The sequence below is a fragment of the Microtus oregoni genome, unplaced genomic scaffold (assembly GCF_018167655.1).
Source record: "Microtus oregoni isolate MIOR12 unplaced genomic scaffold, Mior012 000048F_ref0000485, whole genome shotgun sequence".
NCBI classification, from domain to species: domain Eukaryota; kingdom Metazoa; phylum Chordata; class Mammalia; order Rodentia; family Cricetidae; genus Microtus; species Microtus oregoni.
This window is the reverse complement of record NW_024543222.1, coordinates 833648-854986: the sequence shown is the minus strand read 5'-3', so window position 1 is coordinate 854986 and position 21339 is coordinate 833648. Positions and strand designations below refer to the sequence as shown.

The 21339-nt window shown below is 53.3% G+C and overlaps 1 protein-coding gene across 2 annotated transcripts in view; it reads right to left on the bottom strand.

The window, feature by feature from the left end:
• The window catches only part of Tbc1d16 (TBC1 domain family member 16), an 80756-nt gene that overhangs the window by 53424 nt on the left and 5993 nt on the right, over window positions 1-21339 (bottom strand). For both annotated transcript variants that reach the window (XM_041635939.1, XM_041635940.1), the window contains exons 2-3: window positions 9619-9854; window positions 7699-8293 (exon numbers count right to left, since the gene is read on the bottom strand). In XM_041635939.1, the coding sequence (XP_041491873.1) occupies window positions 7699-8293; window positions 9619-9796 (773 nt within the window). In that variant the 5' untranslated portion in view covers window positions 9797-9854. The remainder of the gene's footprint in view (window positions 1-7698; window positions 8294-9618; window positions 9855-21339) is intronic.

Here is a 21339-nt window from a genome sequence, read left to right as displayed (position 1 = left end):
GGGAATATGTACCAAGAATAGCAGGAGGACCTGTTGAGAGGGAACGAGGCCGTCATTATCCTTAGAGATAAGATTCAGATGGGATCCTTGGAACTCATTAGTGTCCAGTCACACTGTTGCAAGGCTGGGCTGGTTTCAGATTTTATTTTTACATATGTGTTTTGCCTGTATGTATGTATTTGCACCACATGCATGCCTGGTGCTCTTGAAGCTCAGAACAGATTAAATGCCCTGGAACTGGGGTGTTGGATGGTTGTGAGCCACCACTGTGCGCGGTGGGAACTGAACCCTGTTCCTCTGCGAGAGTGCTCTTAACTGCTGAACCGCGTCCAGCCCATGGGCTTTCTGTTGTTTTGAAACAAGGTCTCACTATGTAGCTCTGGTTTTCCCGGAACTCTATGTGGATCAGGCTGGCCTCTGAGCTCATGGAGACCTGCCTACTGCATCTCCAAGGACTGTCAGCTTAGGGCCACCTACTTTTTAAAAATTAAGGTCTTTTTCTAAGATTAATATAATCACAAAATAGGTGAGTAAAAATAAAAACTGCCTCATAACTGCCCCGCACCCACACAATGGCTTATCTTTGGCTATCCAACATGGTAACCACCGGCCAGAGGTGCCGTTTCTATCAATAGTACTCAGTGCATCTGGCTAAAGCGCTCAGCTGGTAGAGGGCGTGTCTAATACGCAGGAAGCCAAGTTCCACCCCCAACACTGAACACACTAGATACGGCAGAACTTATGCACCTGTACTCCTGGGAGGCTGAAGCAGGAGGTTCATGACTTCAAGGTCATCCTTGACTAGTGAGTTCTAAGCTAGTCTGGGCTACACGAGACCTGACTCTAAATAAATGAACAGATAGGAGTTCTTGGTTGAATGTGCCCTGTTTCAGGGGTTCACACGTTTGTGGTCTGAAAGCCTATGATGTTGGACCGCACTGATCTGGACTGTTCTCCTCCGCGGCTGGAGTCCTGGAGACATACTGACAGCCCCACTTACGTTTCAGCCCTTCCCACAGTTCAGCCTTGTGTGTCCGAGTGCACACGGCATGTTTGCTTGCACACGTATGTGGGAGCCAGGGGTCATCCTTGGGTGTCATGTGTATGACTGTTCTACCTGAATGTCTGTGTACCACTTGAGTATCTGGTACCCATGGGGGTCAGAAGAGTTCACCGCGTCCCCTGAAACTGGAGTTACAGAGGGTCGTGAACCGCTGTGGATGCTGAGAACTGGACCCCAGGTCTCCGAAAAAGCAACCAACCCGCGTTCTTAATTGCTGAGCCGCTGCGGCAGCACCTTGCTTTTGCTGTTCCTTTTGGTGGGTTGGTTGGTTTTGATTTGGTTTTATTTTTACTTACTTACTTACTTTGGTTTTCTGAGACAGGGTTTCTCTGTGTAATAGCTCTAGCTGTTCTGGAACTAGCTCTTGTAGATCAAGTTGGTCTTGAATTCACAGAGATTCTCTTGCCTCTGCCTCCTGAGTGCTGGGATAAAGGTGTGCACCACCACGGCCCGGCTTTGATTTGGTTTTAGACAGGGTCTCTGGTTGGCCACTGACCCTAGGAATCCTCCTGTCTCTGCCTTGTGAGTGCTGGGATCATAGGCACATGCCCTCACATGGCTCTGTATATGGTGCCACGGCTGAGCTTGGGCCCCCATGTTTGTGACTGACTGATCATCACCCCCGTCCCACCCCATTTTTGAGCTGTTAGGAATTTCTACACAGCATCACAGGTCTTCCCAAGGTAGTTGTTTCTTTTGCCTAATGATGCAGGCCTTGGAGAAGGGAGGGGGTGTCAGAGACCCCGTGGGAAGGCAGACAGTCAGGGGCACTCTCTGGTACAGTCAGCCAAGTCCTGCCCTAGCCAGAATCTAAGGCCCAGCTATTTGTTCCTTCTCTCTGGTGGGTATGTGGGTCCTTTCCTTGTTCCCTTAGACATCTGTGTGGTACTTTCTTCTTTCTGAAACTTGGGTTATTCTTTAGGACACTTTCCATACAGGGCATTTGGACCAGGACAAAACAAGCTGAGTGTCTGTGGGTAATCTTTATTCCCAGTGTAAGGCCAGCTCACACAAGTTAGCCACATTCTCGCAAGAGCTAGCCACACGCTCACACGAGCTAGCCACATGCTCACACGAGCTAGCCACATGCTCACAAGAGCTAGCCAAACGCTCACACAAGCTAGCCACACGCTCACATGAGCTAGCCACACATTCACACGAGCTAACCACACGCTCACACGAGCTAACCACACATTCACACGAGCTAACCACATGCTCACACGAGCTAACCACACGCTCACACAAGTCAGTCACATGCTTGCACCAGCTGGCTCTTCAGGCTGGACACATTCCTCTAGGGAGTAAAAGAGGTGACATGATGCCCACCGACTATGGCGTCAGCTTCCACACCCCAAGGCTGAGGCTGTGTTTCTTGACACCTTGGAAGGGTCAGGAGGGTAAAGGGAGGCCAAGGCCGCCAGAACCCATGCCCTGTGAGCCAAGTCCCAGGCATCCACTCTCAAGGTCTTGAATCAACAGGCCATGGGTACCAGGCTGTCACTGTGACCTGGGAGGGGAGTCGGAGAGAGAACACCAAGCTTTGTACACGGTTGGGTTTTCTGAGAAATGGACCCTACCTGGCTGTATGTCAGAGGCAGAAGATAAATGTAGACAGCCCAAAGGACCCTGGCCTGCTTTTAGCCACTCGGGCCTCCTGTGAACTTCCCACCAAGTAGTGGAGAGGGACGCAATTCTGCCATGTCTGTCTTTCTCCTGGCCCATCCCCTGCCAGCCACTCTGCCTGCACATGGTGTTCTTCAGTTCTGCCACTAGAGGGCACCCATGAGCCAGATGCTCTGCCCTGCCCTGCCCTGCCCTGGTCTGGCCTCCCTGGGACTCAATTCCCAGGATTCCAGGAGTAGGACAAGTGGGTGCACTCAGATCCTCAGAGCTGAGTCCCTGTCTGGTACCCTGTGCTCTGGATCTCATCCCCAACACTCTCTCTGCCCAGCACACAGGACCCACTCTCCCCTTGGGCCCCTCCACTGTGAAGGTTCTCCGAGCTGCTGCCAATACAAACTCCTTGGGGAGTTCAAAATAGAACGATGACCTGGATGCCCAGGCCTGTCACCCCAGCCACTCGGGAGCTGAGGCACGGGGACAGAAATTAAAGGCTTGCCTGAACTACAGTGTGAGTCCAAAGTAAGGCTGGACCACTTAACAAGAGCCTGTCTGAAAGAGTAAAGGGGATCTGAGTTCAATCCTCAGCGCTGCAGAAAAGTGACCCAGGGGCTGGGGATGTAGCTCAGATGACAGAGGGCTTCCCTAGCATGCACGAAGCCCTGGACTGGATCCTGGCACAGAATAAACCCCGTGTGGTCAGCACACCACCGTAATCCCAGCATCCGGAAGGCGAGAGGATCAGAAGCCAAGGTTATCCTTAGCTACATAGCGAGTTCAAGGCCAGCCTGGGCTATATGAGACTCTGTCTCAATAAACAAAACTTGATGTTCAGACGCTCCCCCATAGACCCAGGGATACTATTTAAACAAATAGTCTGTGCGAGACCAGAGCATCCGTGGACCCCTGAGGTGGGCAGGCTTGTCTTCAGGGGACCCCTGAGGTGGGCAGGCTTGTCTTCAGGGGACCCCTGAGGTGGGCAGGCTTGTCTTCAGGAGACCCCTGGGCTGGGCAGGCTTGTCTTCAGGGGACTCCTGGGCTGGGCAGGCTTGTCTTCAGGGGACCCCCGGGCTAGGCAGGCTTGCCCTCAGTGTTCACAGAACCCATCATAGGAAGCAACATGGCATAGGACACAAGGAATAAAACAAACCAGGCTGGGAAACACAGATCCCAGGGCCCAACCCCTTCCAGAATCTACTTCTGCTGAAACGAAACCTCCCATCATGCTCAGCAAGGGCTCATAGGTTGGGGTTTGGAAGCCACATCTTCAGCTGTGCTGTGCTGCAGAGAAGCCTTGAAAAGGTGGGACCTAGCATACAGCCATTAGGGCACGGGGGTATGGCTTCAGAAAGAATTGTCATAGTTCTCTTGGGACCAGTGAAGGGTGTGTAATGCAAAGGTCAGCCAGCCCCTCCCTGTAATCTGGCCTCCCATCTTTTCTTTTTTTTTTTTATTTATTTATTTACTTAACTTTATTATGTTTGTTAGTGTGAAGGTGTCAGATCTCATGGAACTGCATTTTCAGACAGTTGTGAGCTGCCATGTGGGTGCTGGGAATTGAACCCGGGTCCTCTGGAAGAGCAGTCAGTGCTCTTAAATGCTGAGCCATCTCTCCAGCCCCCCTGGCCTCCCATCTTTAAGGGGGGACTTTAGTATCACAAGACACAGCCACCAAGGGCCTCACTAGAGACCAGAGATGGACTACAGCGCCTCCAGCAGGCCTGGGCTTTCAACCTCTCCATGGTGACTTACACATACCTCTTACTTGTGCATCTGAAATCTTGCAGCCATCTCTCCAGCCCATTTTTAATGTACGTATCTATTCACATTTAAAATAAACGAAAGAGGGGCTGGAGAGATGGCTCAGAGGTTAAGAGCACTGGTTACTTCTCCAGAGGTCCTGAGTTCAATTCCCGGCAACCATAGGGTGACTCAAAACCATCCGTAATGAGATCTGGTGCCCTCTTCTGGCCTGCAGGAATACATGCAGACAGAACACTGTATACATAATAAATAAATAAAATGAAAAAAATGAGAGAGAGAGAGAGAGAGAGAGAGAGAGCGCAAGAGGGACAGAGTGTACATGCTACACATGTATGTTCCAGAGAAGAACTGGGAGAGTTCTCTCCTTCTAGCACTTAGGTTCTGGAGACTGAGCTCAGATCCTCAGGCTTGTCAGCAAAAGCCTGCACCTGCACGCCCAGTCTTCCTTTCTCCATGAGCACTCAGCCTCGGTCATTCTGTCACAGCAACACGCACTGGACTGACATGCACTGACATAGCACAATGGGCAAGCATCGTGAACGTGCTGGGCACCACAGCAGACACCCAGGGGACAAGCAGTACGGAGACAGCGGCCTCAAGCTACAGCACAGCTTGCATCATGAGGAGAGGCAGGGAAGAGGAGCACCCAGAGCCAGCCTCTGCAGGACAGTACCCAGGCCAGGCTCCCAGATCATGTACCCCAGCCTTGACCCTCACACCCACCAGCCCTGGGGTGGGGTGGGGGGCTCCGAGCTGCATCTCACCCCCACAAGGCAGCTACACTTCGGATGCACAAGACCCCACGGCCAGGAGTAAAACAAGCGTCAGACACTGACTGTGGGTTCTGAAGTTACTGCCCACTGCCAGCCAAGGACCAGGCATCCAGCCTGAGGGTGCGATCCAGGCTCCAGGGGAAGATAGAGAAGAGAAAGTTAAAGGTGCCCACCTGTGGGGAATGGAGGTGGTCCCTCAAAAGCCAGATGCAAGGGCACCCTGGAACTGAGGATCACAGCGGTCAGGAGTAGGGAAGGGGGTAAGCTTGGGGACACAAGAACCCAGAATTCTGAGGGCCAGTGCACCTGAGGACTCCAGTAAAGTCATGAAGGTGCATATTATGGTCTGCACCTTACAATGGGGAAGCAGGGGCTCCCAGAAGATAAGCTTGCCTCAGATTCATGCCAAGCAGAAAGCCATGGCTCAGGGGCATACTATGCATGCCTGGATCCCAGATCCTCCAGGATGGGACGGCTGGACAGAGGGTCTGTCCATCTTCAGCCACAAACTGTAGGCTACGGATAAGGCACGGCCGCCTCTATCTCAGCTTGGCACTGGGTGTAGCAACACTGGAAAGCCCCCCTGCACTGCTGCTGTGGCACCACAAGGGGGCGCTCCCAAGCCTGCCCAATCCAGGGATTCTGAGAGTTTCTTGGTCAAGTCCTGATTCAGTGAACCTCAGCAGGCCTGGACTGCCCATTACGGCTGACTGACTGATTCTTTCTATCTGAATTCTCAAATACCAATATAAGCGTTATTCATCCCTCTTAGGCTTTAGTGGACCCGTGTCTTACTGAGGTAAAGTCAAAGCAAAATCCCCCTGACTCCTAACTGCTCTCCTCTGCCCTCTGCTGGCTGGATCATCACAGCATCTGGCCGCAATGGCGCTCCAGCCCTGGTTCTGCCTGCATGGGTTCTAGTCCACTTGGCTGGAGACCGCCAGCAAGCCACTGACCCCTGAGCCTCCCTCCAATCCCCAAACACAGGGGACAGCACCAGGACCTATCACAGAGCACAGGCATGCATAATCCAGAGCCAACAGACCCCAGTGCGCTATCACTACAGCACTCATGGCCACCACAATCCCCGCGGCTCGTGAGTTAGTAATTAACCACATACTCTCTGGCTAGCCCGGCCCTCACCACCATCATTAATTATCCTCATTTTATCCAAATCTACCGAGCTGAGGACCATGTCTGGGATTCAGAAGACCCTGCTGTCAGACTTGTTCATCCTTGGGTTTGTGCAGTTACAATGTACACTCACGGAGCTCTGGGGTCCTGTTCTGTAACAATTCGCTCTGAGATTGAAACATTCCACCCTGCAGGAAGCTCCTGAAGAAACGAAGATGAACAATTCAAAATAGCTCCAGGAAGTCCCTGAAACTGAGCAGACTCACTAGGCCCCGCCCTGCCAGAGTAAACAACAAAAGCTGAGAATCCCTCAGAGACTGGGCAAAGCTGCAAAGAAGACTCCCAGGCCAGACCAGACACCTGGAAGAAGCAAAAACAGCCAAGCTGCCGGGAAGAGGTTCAGACCAACTGAGGCACCTGGATAGAACATTCTCCAACCTCATGAGCTGCCTGCAGGTCCCCAGCTTTGTGAGCTGTCACCATGCCGACGTGGCTTTGGTGATGCAGCTGTCTTTGGGTTGTTTCTGCTCCTGTAAATAACCTCAACAGAATGCACTGGTTCACCAGTGTGGACTCTGGTGGTATCTGTACTTTGGTCTGTTTGGACACTTTGGGTTTCCTATCTGGGGTGAGCACGTGTGCTGTGTCTCCCCAAGAAAAGGACTGTCACATAACAGGACCCAAGAACCCTGAAGACACTGGGTGGCATAGTGACAGCCCTCCTTGGTCAGGGATATTAGCGTGGGCTCCAAGGCCAGAGGAACCCCTGCAAGGCGAGCCAGTCCTATTCCGGTCTCCTGGAAGTATAGCATATGCCATCTAGTGTGGGCTCCCCAGCTCCCCATGGGCTGTCAGTAGGAGTAAATGCGACCGTCCTTTGTCAAACACCCAGGGCTGTTTCTACCTCTGCACCTGGCAATAGGGAGGAACCTCTGTGGGGCAGGCGACCTATCAGGTAGGCGCCGGACAGTACAGACAGAAGGGGCCAGGCAATGGCATGAACTCACAGCACCACCCAGGCTCACCAGCAGGAGTGTGCCAGGGGGTTGAGACACCAAACACACTCCTGGCATGTGAACAGGAAAGTGCAAAGATCCCGAGAGTGGGACCTTGGTCAGTGGCCATCATACCAGACAGTAGCCCTGGGAGCGGGAGACTGTGGAAGAGGAGGGGGTCGGGAGCATGAGGACTGGGTAAGATGAACACAGACACACTGTATCTTTCTCAGTCACCAGGGCTGGCCCTAAGCCTGAGCCAGGACCTCGTGGGCCAGGCAGGTGGAGTGAGAAAGCAACTACTTCCTGCAACCCAGGTCAGGTCTCCGCCTCTGTATCAGGAACTCACCTGCCCTCGCTCTCCAGGAATGCGGAGCTGTTCCCCTCCGCAAGGGCTGCACTGATGGGGGAGAGGCAGAAAGGTGAGGAGAAGGCATCAGAGTCAGAGTCGAAGGAGCTATCCCTGCTCACGCCATCAGCTGACAACTCCAAGGAGCCCTCTTCCTCCACGGCCTCGGGCCGTGCCTCCCGGCCATCCTCTGTCCCATCCTGTGAGCTGACAGTAGACAGGATCCCAGAGTCGCTGTGGACAGGTTGTAAAGTGGGCAGGGGCCCATCCAGCTCCGGGCCCTGCACCAGCTTCTCCCCATCCTCAGATGTAGGGCTGACATGCACAGTTCCCTGGGTGTTCTGGACCACCAGGATGTCCTCATCCTTGGGGGTCAGCAGAGGCCTTGGCTCTGTGGGAGAGGGCTGGTAGGGGGCTCCCAGGCTCGTGGTGCGCCGCCGCCGAGGGCGCGGTGCCTTGCGCACAGGGGAGCTCTCGGGAGTGATGTAGCGTAGGGCCTCCTCGTCTTGCTTCTGGATGCGAGAGTTGGGGACCCATGCCAAGATGAGGGTAGCCCCCAGCAGCTCATCCTTCTCCATGTACAGGCACAGGTACCCTGTGGGGGGTTAGTTGCAGAGCCGTCAGTCAGGGGTTGGGCAGGTGGCATCCTAGCTATGTGTTCAGCTCTAAGAGGAGGGAGGCAGATGGGCGACCCAGTCTTCCATCACCACAAGAACAGATCCAAGGTGGGCAGATGGGTAGCACATGGGCCCCCTTAGTCATGGCATTCTTTGTTTGTCTTTTTTTTTTTTTTTTTTTTTTTTTTTGGTTTTTCGAGACAGGGTTTCTCTGTGGTTTTGGAGCCTGTCCTGGAACTAGCTCTTGTAGACCAGGCTGGTCTCGAACTTTACTGTTGTTTTTGGGGAAAGAATCTGTCTGTTCATCAGTACCAAGCCCCAGGGAGGGGGAATGGCACCTCCCAACACAGCCCTGACTGTTCAGAGGTACCCCAGTTCCTGGGCTATGACACATCATCCCAGGCTTCCCCGATTCTGTGATTCAAAACCCTTTAGGCAACAGCCAACAGTAACCACATATATCCCCGGGGGCTCGAACTCCAGCCAAGTCTCCTTGGCATGCTTCTATGTTTGGCAGAGGCTGGGAAAATCAACCAGCTGTTCATAACAATCCAGCGATGGGGAGGCTGTTCCCACACCCTTGTGACAAGCCTTAAGGATAAAGATTTTAGAGAACCTAAAACATCCTTGACCTTCCATCAAAACATCACAATTAGAGCACAGGATCTCCCAAGGTAGCTGTGTTCCTTATAGCGATTGTTTTAGACTCTCGACTGAGTGGGCCCTGCAGCCCCTGATCTCGGCCTAGAACCCCACCCATGCTTCACATGTGAGGCTCCTGTCCCCAGCCTGTAGGATGGGGTCTAGTCCCCATGGGCCAGCTAGGACTTCACCAGAGAGACGCCCGCATGCACTCTCCCAGGAGGACCCTCAACCACCCGTCACGACTCATTCTCCTCACGCTTAAGCCCGTTGGAAATGCCTTTGCTCAGCTTCCACTCTGCTTTGCAAACTACTCTGAAGTTGCTTTCTCTAAGCCACAGATCCCAAAGTGTCCTAGGATGAGTCCCCTCAAGTCTAAGGGAACTCCTAGAATAGCTGAAGGTGGCAGTGGGGACCTGTGCCTCCCAGAACACTGCGCAGAGAAGGATCCATTCCTGGAGACCAAAAATATCCCAAGAATGGCCACAGATGACACACACGTCCAGCACAGTCTAGGGAGTTTCCCTTCCTGCTCTCCAGAGTGTTGGTCCCTGATGCCTCAAACTGCAGAGCCCAGGGGAGGGCAAACAAAAAAGTGTGAATCCTTGGGGAGATCCAGCCAGTCCCTCAGGCCTCGGTCCTCCCCTCCCTGCCTTCTCACCTGGGTGGTGCTCCCCAGGACCCTGCAGCCCCTCGGGTGCATGCACGCAGACATTGTTCTTGGAGTAGATGATCTCTCCATCCAGGATGGAGGGGGACCCGCCACTGCCCCCTGTGGTGAGGGTCAGGAGGTCCGAGGCCTTGGAGGAGGCCCTGCGAAGGAGGCGGCCCAGAGACATGGCCGAGCGCACGTTTCCATCCTCCGTGCGCTTTGGCCCAGGCAGGGCGTGTCAAGACCTGCAGGGGAGAAGAGAGGAGATGTATCGGAGATCACGGTCAGGGACCTGTGCTGCCCGGTGCCCTCAGAGCCCAGCTGGCATAGCGCATGTGAGGCCATGCTGCGCAGACTCCCTAGGCTCAACCTACAACAGACCACGGGCATCTGTGCACGCAGTTTTGAGCCTTACATTTCCACATGACTTAGAGAGCGGCTGCACCAGTGCCAGGCTTGGCTGCCAATGACCCTCAATTGCTTCTGAGAACCAAAGGGAGGAGGGGAGAAAGGAGGAGGAGGAAGAAGAGAAAGGAAGAGGAGACAGAGAAGGAGGAAGAAGAGGGAGAAGAGGAGGAGGAAGAAAAGAAGGGTACCGTTTCTCTGGCCCAGAAACTACGCAAGCCACATAAACAATGTAATGCTTTCTAATAGCCATGTTTGACAAGAGGGAAAACTATTGAAATTAATTTTAATAAGCCACTAAATCACAGATATTTTTTAACATCATTAAGATGAAAAAATGAGTAACGAGACATTTTACATTCAGACCTTGTGGGTCTGGTGTCCTGCTGCAACAGTCCTTGCCTGCCTCCTGGGGTGCCCAGAGCTGCCGGTTGTGGCCATGACCTCCAGGGGCTGCAGAGGCAAGTACAGACTCCTCCTGGCCCTTTCAACCCGACACTACTCAGGGAGCTGCATCAGCCCCAGACTTGGCTGCCAAGAGCACTCAGCTGCTTCAGAAAACCAAAAACATCCTCATGTGACACTGTTTAGCTACACTGAGGATAATCAAAAGAATGTGCTGGAAGCTTGGGAGGAGATTCCAAAAGCCAGGCTGTGGGCGTGCGGTGCATCCTCCTGCTGCTCGCCAAACAAGAGCTCAGGATTCCGGCAATCAGAGCAGCACGGGAGGAGGAAGCCCAGACTGCAGAGAGGCCTTCCTTCCCCTGTGCCCACTCCTGCTGGGAGGGCTGGGCCGGCGGGGTGTGCAGGCAACCTCCCTCCCTGTGTTCCTAGAGGCCTGGCTGCTTCTGAACAAGCCGGGGCAAATCTGCTCCCCATTAGCCAGGGCCATTTACTCTGGTAAGACAATTCTTATTTTCAAAACGTATTTGCTTTTTGCCTCTTTCCCCTAAATTAAACCCGCTGTCTGGTGTCTGTTTTCCATCACACTGAACGGAGGGACCCTCAGTCTGTCTTCGACTTTAAAACTCTTTGTCTCACTGGGCGTGGTAACATCTGCCTGTAGTTTCCGACTCTGGAAGAGGTAGGATGATTATAAGTTCGAGACCAGCCTGAGCTATGGACTACCACCTCGTCAAGGTGACAGTGGGGCAACTCAAAGGCTCAGCAGGTAAAGGCACTTGCTGCCAGCCTGATGACCTAAGTTTGATCGCTATGACCCACACAATAGAAGAGTGACTCCCAAAAGCATACCCAACCATCGTGTACGTACACACACATAGCGTAATAAAGCTTTTCATAAAATGTCCGGGATAGGGTGTCTCAGTGGTAGAACACTTGTCTGGCAAATACAGATCCTAGATGGATCTCCAGCACTGGGGAAGAAAAAAAAATCTAAGAAAAGTTATGATGGGCCAGGGGTGCGGCTCAGTTGGTAGACGGGGGCGTGGCTCGATTGGTAGACGGGGGCGTGGCTCAGCTGGTAGATGGTGGGGTGGGGGGAGTGGGGATGTGTGGCTCAGTTGGTAGATGAGGGCGTGGCTCATTTGGTAGACGGGGGCGTGGCTCAGCTGGTAGATGGTGGGGTGGGGGGAGTGGGGATGTGTGGCTCAGTTGGTAGATGAGTGCCTGCCTAACATGCAGAAAGCCCTGGGCTCCATTCCGAGTGTTGCATAAACCCTTGTGTGGTGATGCATGCCTGCAATCCCAGCAATCACTTGGGAAGTGGAGGCAGAAAAATCTGAAGTTCAAGACCATCCACAGCTACATGGTGAGTTTAAGGTTATATGAAACCCTGTCTCCAAAAAGGGGAATGAGGAAGAGGAAGGAGGGATGGAGGAAGGAAGTTATGGAAGATATATGAAGAACACACTGCCCTAAATAACACGATCCAAGATATGTTTGCATCTTCTATGTCCAGTCTAAAAATACAGCAGTTTAAAAATGTAAAAACCCACCCACTGGGACGTTATCTTTCTTTAGGTTACATTACAAACACACTTCCCTGGTGTCGGAGATTGAACACATTCCCCGGGGCTCATGTGTTGTCCTAACTCCCAGCTCAGATTGATGTTATCCAACAGGAACTCAAGCTGACCCACCTTCATAGCTATGTGGCTTGAAGAAGGCCACCTACAGGCCTGGGAGATAGGCCAAGGGGTCATTTCCCTCTCAGCCTAGGAAGGAACGAACTTCCTTGGCCTTGTGCTTCTAGCTTCCAAAGGTATGAAAGAATAAATGCTTCCTGTCCAAGGGCCCTGTCGTAGTTTGAATGTAACTGGCCCCCGTAAGGAGATATGGCTTTGTTGGAGTAGATGTGGACTTGGTGGAGGAAGTGTGTCACTGTGGGGGTGAGCTCTGAGGTCTCCTCTGCTCAAGCTCCACTTAGTGTGACACTCAGTTCACTTCCTGTTGCTTGCTGATGGAGACATAGCACTGTAGTTCCCTCTCCAGCACCATGTCTGCCTGCACACCCTGCGGCACCATGGCGACAGAAGACCAAACCTCTGAAACTGTAAGCCAACCCATTAAATGATTTCCTTTATAAGGGTTGCCATGGTCACGGTGTCTCTTCACAGCAATAGAAACCCTAAGACAGATACGTTCTGAGTTTACATCTTACGGCAGCCTGGGACTGTTAACACAGTTAGAAATGGAAAATGCCAAGCTCTGCCTTGTGTGTGCTGCTGGGATCACACCCAGGGCCCATGTGTGCTACTGAGGATCACACCCAGAGCCCCCACGTGTGCTGCTGGGATCACACCCAGGGCCCATGTGTGCTGCTGGGGATCATACCCAGGGCCCCATGTGTGTGCTGCTGAGATCACACCCAGGGCCCCATGTGTGTGCTGCTGGGATCACACCCAGGGCCCCATGTGTGTGCTGCTGGGGCTCACACCCAGGTCCCCAATTATATACTGCTGGAATCACACCCAGAGCCCCACGTGTGCTGCTGGGATCACACCCAGATCCCCACGTGTGCTGCTGGGGATCACACCCAGGGCCCCATGTGTGTGCTGCTGGGATCACACCCAGGGCCACATGTGTGTGCTGCCTGGGCTTACACCCAGGGCCCCAATTGTATACTGCTGGAATCACACCCAGAGCCCCACGTGTGCTGCTGGGATCACACCCAGATCCCCACGTGTGCTACTGGGGATCACACCCAGGGCCCCATGTGTGCTGCTGGGATCATGCTTCGGGCCTCATGCACACAGGGCACTAGTCTGTCATTTAGCTGCTATCTCCAGCCTTTGTGTCCAGGCCAGGCTGTCATTGAACTCAAGATCCTCTGGCCTCAGTGTGTGGTTAGCTTTTGTTGCCTTCACACAACCTTGAGTCACCTGAGAAGAAAGAACTTCAACTGAGAAAATGCCTCCATCAGACTGACCTGTAGGCATGTCTGTGGGAGTTTTTTTTTTTTTGATTAATGATTAATGTATGAGGGCCCAGCCCACTTTGGGCGGTGCCATCCCAGGCAGACGGCCTTGGGCTGTGTTAAGAAAACAAACTGAGCCAGTCAGGAGCCAGTAAGCAGCTTGCTCTGCGGCTTCCGGTTCCTGTCTTGAGTTGCTGCCCTGACTTTGACTGCGATGTAGAAGTGGAAATAAACCTTCTCTCCACTAGACGCTTTTTTAAAAAATATTTTTTATGGTTTATTTAATGTACATTGGTGTGAAGGTGTCAGATCCCCTGCAATTGGATCTTCAGGCAGTTGTGAGCTGCCATGTGGGTGCTGGGAATTGAACCCAGGTCCTTTGGAAGAGCAGTCAGTGCTCTTAACCACCGAGCCATCTCTCCAGCCCCCATAGACACTTTTGATCCTGGTCTGTCACAGCAATAGAAGGCTAACTAGGACGCTTGCCACACCTCCCCCTTCCATCCCCCTACCCCTCCACCCCCCAATCCGTGCCAGGATGGCAGGCGTGCATCACCACGCCCTGCAGTTGCATTTACCTACTTTGGAGGACCTGAGGCTCCCATTTCCCAGGATTCCTCTGACTTCCTTTCTCCCTCCCAGAACTCTTCTCAAGCCACAAATCCACTACATGGTTTGTCTTTTATCCTGCTTTTCTTACGGCTTTGATTTTTCAGGAAACCACCATTGCTATCTCAGAAAGCCTGCCGCGCTGTGGTTGGGCGTCTACCTGGGAGAGCCTGGGAGATGACTGGCAGCCATTCCACAGTGAGCACCTAGACCGGTTTTATTACTGCACGTGCTTTTATCGGTAACTGATAAAAGCAGGAAAAGCAACAATAATAAATTCATTTTGCTGGGATGCTCGGGACCCTTAGCTGTGGCTGGAGGCCTATGTGTTCACCGCTCCTGTTAACACCCTCCACGCAGACACATCCATGCCGCACACCTGAGGAACATGTGTGTGCACTCACACACAAGGATCCATGCATCTCACTACCAGCATGCTTCGAGGGTGCAGGTCACCATGGGCGCAGTCCAGTGAGAAGCAGGGTGGCAGGGACCCCTAATTCCTCCATGCTGTCACCATCACCCTATGGACAGCACCAGGAACAAAGTGCATGACAACAGACAGCCCAACCTCCAATGACAAGCAGCAGGACTCGGTTAGGGACCGTTGCCAAGACCCCAGATGTTCTCACCAGGCACTGGCTGACATGGCATCGGGGCCTTCAGTTCTGAGCCCACAAAACCATAGCTTGTTTCTGAGGTGTAAACCTCCAGCAAGTAGCCACACGGTGCCTGTGACCTCACTGGGAACCTGGTCAGGCATGTACCCTGCTTTTGCGACTGTGAGAGATGACTGAGGTCCATCTCAGGTCTCTTCCCTGTCCAGCCAAGGGCCAGAGCTGCCCGCAGGCCCAGGGATGGGAGGGCTGAGGTGGGGTTTGCTCCCTTGCTCTCAGGAGCGTCCCTCCCCAACTCCCAGCTCACACTACAGCTCCCTGATCCGTAGTAGCTGCCACACCCGCCACCTTGTGGTGAGGAGAGCTAGTGGGATGCACGCCAGCCAGCAGAAGCCTGGGTCCTGATGCGGGTGCTGGCTCTACTGACAATGGCTGTTCAGGGCCCATAACCCATCCTGAGTCCCAGAACCCTCAGGGAATGAGGGCTGAGCAAAAAGAGGCAAAACTCAGCAGCCAGGGTGGTCAGCACCACTCTGGGGCCAGGCCAGAAAGGAGTATGGGGTCCACCATCAATGCTGCAGGCAGGGCTCTCCAACCTCCAGCTGCCTGCAGGAAGCTTCAAGCACAGATATGGAGAACACAGGCCGCATGTACCAGAGGCGTGCACACACACACACACACACACACACGCCCTCCAGAGCTATGAGCAGCTCTGCCCCATTCTCCAGCTGCACAAATAATGACAAGTCAGCTGCTCAGGTTTCCAACTTGGTCTCACTGTCAGCGTGAAGAGCGGGGGCTGGGTGGCTCCAAGCTGCAGAAGTCTCCATGAGCCCCCAGCAGCCCAGTGCTCATTTGTGCCCAGGCAGCACTGGGTTTTCAGAGCAGGCATTCCTGGGTTGTTCCCTGGCTCTGTAGGGCGCTGGAGCAGCTGGACAGCTGCATCCCACAATGCCTTGGCCAGCTCTGGCTTCTGACCACAGTCCCTACTGTCCAGATCATGGCAAACCCTGCCTGTTCCATAACCAGGACTTGGCTGGATATCTATCCTCTATTGTCCCTTGGTGTGTCCACTCCCAAGCCAAGGACCAGACAGAGGCTAGTCTGTAGTGTCACGGGCTCCTCGACGCAACCAAGGAAGCAGGTGCAGAAAGCAGCTTGGGTCTCCTGAGGATTCGAGACACCTGTGGTCTGGAGGCCCTCAGGGAAAGCCAGGACCCTGTCAGTAACTGAATCATCCCCTTGGAAGCCAAGGTCAAGTCACCCTGGCTCCCCACCAAGTCCTTTAGGATGTGGCTGTTCCCTACTGAGCAGCAGCTGCTCTGGGGGACCTCAGGAACGGGGCAGGGGGTCAAGTGGCCCTTCTGACCACTTGCCTTTACCGTCACTGTAGAACCTAAGGGCAGAGGGTTGTTTGGATACAGCCCCGATCCCCCTTCTCCCAAGTCCACTAGCCTGAACCAGTCAGCCTGCAGGCTCCACCAGCATCCTGAGCACCAGCCTCTTATCCCATTGTCACGGGGACGCCTGCCGGGTGGCAGCAGGGCAAGGACGTGGCGGCCGACCAGCAGCAGGAGTCAGGGTGGGTTGCTGCACAGCCTCTCAAACCTCCAGAATCCAGGCTGGGCACTGTGCTCTTTCACCTAGCATGTGTCCCCACTTCCATGTGTGCTGGAAGAGCCACAGGTAGTCCCCAACAGAAGCACAGAGTCCCCAAGGAAGTTAGAAGTGAGTTCATTGCAAGAGAGCAATGCCAGGGGCGCCACACAGTCCACAAGGCCCAAAGGCAGAAAAGCAGAGAGGAGGATGAGCAGGGACAGAAAGTCCTATCAGGGGCCTGGCACCTGCGCTGAGCCTATGGGAGGGCCTGGGAGCTGGCTGGAAGGGATCCCAGCAAGGAACAGAGGCAGGGAGGGAGGAGCTGGTGAGGGAGCAGGTGGGACTCGGGCTCCAGCACACGACCAATGCTATAGTGACCACTACAACCCTGAGAACACGCTTAACACCTGAGACTTAAGCTCAGAAATGGTTAAAGTGGTAAATTCAGTTACCTAACGTACTATTAAAAACAACAACAGAAACTTGTGAGCATGGTTGGAGGTTTTATAAAAGTGCAAACGGTTCTTTCTGGATGTCCTGCCTTTTCTATAAACCTAAAATTGTTCTAAACATATATACATAGTTTAGACCTGGGCAATGGCTCAGCGGGTAAAGGTGTTTGCTGCCCAATCCTGACGTCCTGCATCCAGACCCTGAAACTCATTTTAAGAGGATGAGAGACAAAACCTCCCAGAACTCTTGGTCCAGGCACAACCTGGGATATGCAATGCTACAGACAAAGGAGATATCCTGCCTCCATTGCTACACACACAGGAGATAGCACGCCTCACCGAGTGGAAGGCAAGACCAACACTGGAGGTTGCCCTCTGATGGCCACATGTGTGTCACGGGACATGCGCCCTCACACGTGAACGCACATGCATTGTGCACACACGTACAAAGATGACATTTACACAGTCTGCCACCCCGGAAGCCTGAGCGTGGGCCTCACAGCAGCTCACTCTATTCAACCGGAACAAAAAGACTTAAGTGGACAAACTCAGATCCCGCCAAGGGAGTGCCGCTCAGCAAAAGGACTGAAATGCAAGACAGAGCCTTCCGGGCCTATCGCTGTGAAAGCCGCCAGTCCAAAAAGGCCACACAGTTCCAGCAACAGAACCAACACCCCCAATTCAAAACCCCCAAATCCAAGATCCTCTCCCTACGCATGTGAGGTGACAAGTGGAACTTCCCACAGCTAACCACATGCGAGTGACAGGCAAAAGGCATCTTGTGTATAAAGCGTGCACACGAAACGCCACACACACTATACTCATCCGTGACTTTTAAAGACAATAGCGGTCGGTAGACACCCAACACTGATTTCTAGGCTCCCAATGCAAACGCATAGGCAAACAAAGAACACAGAAGATTTCCACACGCATACGCGCACACACAAACACATGTGTACTCACAAGCACAAACCAAAGTCTATGCACCATTTTTGTTTGGTTTGGTTTTTTTGTCAGCTTGACACAAACAAGCTGGAGTTATCTGGGAAGAGGAGCCCCGACGAGAAAATGCCTCCATTGGACTGACCTGTAGGTTAGTCTGTAGGGCATTTTCTCCATTGCTGAACGATGAGGCCCAGCTCACTGTGGGCAGGTGGTTTTGAATGGCTGAGTAAGCCCTGAGGAGCAAGCCAGTAAGAAGCATTCCTCCATGGCTTCTGCTTCAGTCCCTGATCCATTTTCCCTTCCATGACGAACCATGATGCGGCATGTAAGCCAAACCCTTCCTTCCATGACGAACCGTGATGTGGACGTGTAAGTCAAACAAACCCTTTCCTTGCAAACTTGCTTTTAGTCATGGTCTTTATCGCAACAACAGAAATCAAACAAAGGGAACGTACTGTTCTTGTTTGTTTTGTTAGCGAGGAAAGTAGAGACGGCCAGGCTGCAGAGATGTAGAGGCGGAGCTCCATGTGTGGATCCCGTGTGTGGAGCTCCGTGTGTGGATCCCGTGTGTGGATCCCATGTGTGGAGCTCCGTGCGTGGATCCCGTGTGTGGAGCTCTGTGAGTGAATCCCATGTGTGGAGCTCTGTGTGTGGATCCCATGTGTGGATAAAGCCCCCAAGTAATCGCTAGAGGCAGGGCAAAGCATATTACTGCCACCAAGACAGCAACACTGAGTTCCTGAGCAGTCACCAATGGCCTGAGCAGTGCGTGGGGAGACCCTCCAGATGTCTCTGGATATAATGCACCTGACCTCGAAGCATAGTAGCTCAGAGCATAGACCTTAGGGACCTGATGTCCTCTGAGGTCAGAAAGGAACAAAGACCAAAGACCAGCAGACTCCAGAAAGGGTGTCAGGCACAGATCTCCTTCCACAGACTCTTTCCACAGGCAGACAGCTTCAGCCAGTTATACAAAAAAGCGGACAGACAGGAAGACGCAAACGGGGCACGCCGGACAGGCATCATCGCCATGAGGGCCCCTGGAAGACTGTGGGGTTGAACAGACACCTGACTTTCTATCACAGAGTCGGGATCAGTGGGATCCAGAGTGGACGTTCAGAGAACTAGTCACAAGCCACAATCACAGAAGTGGCCGGAGAAACTCAAGGCAAAAGCTTTTAAAACATTGTTTTCTTTTTTAAAATGTATGTGTGAGAGAAACAGCATATGCGCACACACACATGTGCACATGCATGTATGGATGTGTGGGGTGGGTGGGCACATGCCACTGTACGACTGGGGAGCTCAGAGGACAGCCTCTGGCGTTAGGTCTTCACCTCCTTCCTTGCTGGAGATATAGGCTCTCGCTCACTGCTGCAGACTCAGGCTAGGCAGCCCATAGCTTCGGGGATTCCCGTCTCTGTCTCCCCTTTCTCTTCAGGAACGCTGGGATCACAGAGGTGGCTACCACACTCAGCTTTCAGGAGGATTCTGGAGTCCAAATGCTTGCCCAGCAAGCACTTGACCATTGAGCCACCTCCCCAGTCCCCAATATTGATGGATTGGTTGGCTGCTTGGTGAATTGAGATAGGGTCATATTATGCAAGCCCAGGGTAGCCTGGAACTTGTTATACAGATCAGGCTGGCCTCGAACTCACAGAGATTCAAGGCAGATCCTTCACAGCCAAGAGCATTCTGCCTCCCGAATACATTCCGCTGATATCTATACTTTAAAGTGCTTGTCCCCATGTCAGTACTGCTGGTTTTAGGTCACACGCCCATGTGCCAGACATCTCCAGGTTCCCTCTGAGCTGCACCTACCACCCTCTGCGGTGTCCTGACACCTGCTTCTGCTGATGAAGGGGACAGCAACGCCAGCCTCATGGCTGGCACGAAGAACCAGAGATGGAGGGAAGCCAGGTCCAGACTCATGCCAGTTTGGGCTTCCAGGCAAACAACTGCGGCTGGTGGTTCTTAAAAGGCACGGTACAAAAACACAAGGCTGTTTTCCACTTGTGACTGAGTGTACCCCCGGCCACACCTGTGCCGTTCTAGGTCACCAGTGCCAGCTAGGCGGAGTCGTTTGCAAATGGAACAACTGTGCAGCTGGGAAGAAAAGAACAGCATGACTTCCCTGCCTCAGAGACAGACACACCAGCTTCACAAAACCCTCCAGAGTCCCTCCTCCCTGCAGAGAAACATGGGCTCCCTGCTGTGACAGCTCGGGGGGGGGGGGGGTCTGTGGGGATAAAAACAAGTGCAGTTAGCTTCAGAGTTAGTTAAAAGGTGCCTAGGGTGGGGGTGGTGGCTGGCTGAGAAGCGTGAAGCCTCATAGGAAAGCAGGCGGACTTGGTGGCCTGCCGGCCATCCATCCCATCACACTGGAGGTTGAGATCCCAATCCCCACAGTATGCTGGCTAGACGAGCCTCATCTGTGAGCTCTGGGTTCAAATGAGAGACCCCGACTTGATGGAGAGCTGGACAGCAGTCAAGGAAGAGACCTAGGCCGCCGTCTGGCCGCAACATGCTATATGCCAGCATGCACGCGCGTGGAGCGCACACACACAATCCTTGACATGCAACCTTAGTCCTCCCGGAAATGACTTAACATCACATGGGCCACATGTCAGGACGGGATATAATTAGAGTCCGTTCATCTGCCAGCCTCACTGGGACAAGAACCCCATGCACGGCTGACTGACAGATCAGGGTGGTGGGACTCTTCAACACTCATTAGCTCCCCGGCATCCACGCTGAGAAACCGTCCTGGACACAGCACAAAGGACTGAAGCGTAGACCCAGACCTGATGTCTCTTGAGAGCAGCGGGGACCCCCCCCACATACCCCCCTATACATACACACCCACACACCCACACACACCACTGCCACCACGAGCTACATGTTCATGAGCCTGAGGACTGGCTGACTCTGTCTAAAACCTTGGTTTCCTGTCTGGGTAGAAAGGGCTCCATCAGTTCCCTGGGAAGATAAACAAAAGCCTCTCCTGGAAACATCCTAGGAAAACCAAAGTAATGGGGGGGTCTGCACCCATCAGGAGAGGGGGGTGACCACGGTCTCCCACCCTGCGCTGAGTCAGCTGGGGTAATCCTGGATCTGAGGCTGACTGGTACAAGCCAGCAAGCATTGCACAACTGCCCACGTGTGACCTCTGCCCACTGCCTTGAGGAAGGTCAGTTAAGGGGCTACAAGATGCTGAGGGCACCGTGTCAACGGATGTAGCCCACAGCTGGTCACTCCCCTGGCCCTGTCACTGACAGACACTCAGGGACAGAAAGCCTTGGGCTCAGGTCACCTGCTAAGGAACCAGTTCATCTGCTTTTCCCTCAAGGCCCCGACAGTAAAGCCTGGGATGAATGATTCCTTTATCAAACACAAGCCGGGCACACGCAAACAGGGATCATTTCCTCCCTTGGCGTCTGCCACAGCTCACCTGAGCACAGGCCTTGACTCCTCTTATCTTCCTGCTGGTTTTCCCAAGCCTGACATGTCCTCACCATCTCTGGGAGAGAGCTTTTCAGATCAGAGTGTGAGATTAACACAGCGGACACCCAACCTGAATCCTTGTGGGAGAGCCTTTGGTCACGTCACTCAGGTGAGCTCCCGAGCAGCTGGCATGATTGGCCTCTAGGCTACATTCAACTCTGGGCCTGGCATCAAGGCAGAAGAGAATACACTTGCAGCCCACGGAGCCCCTGCAGGATGC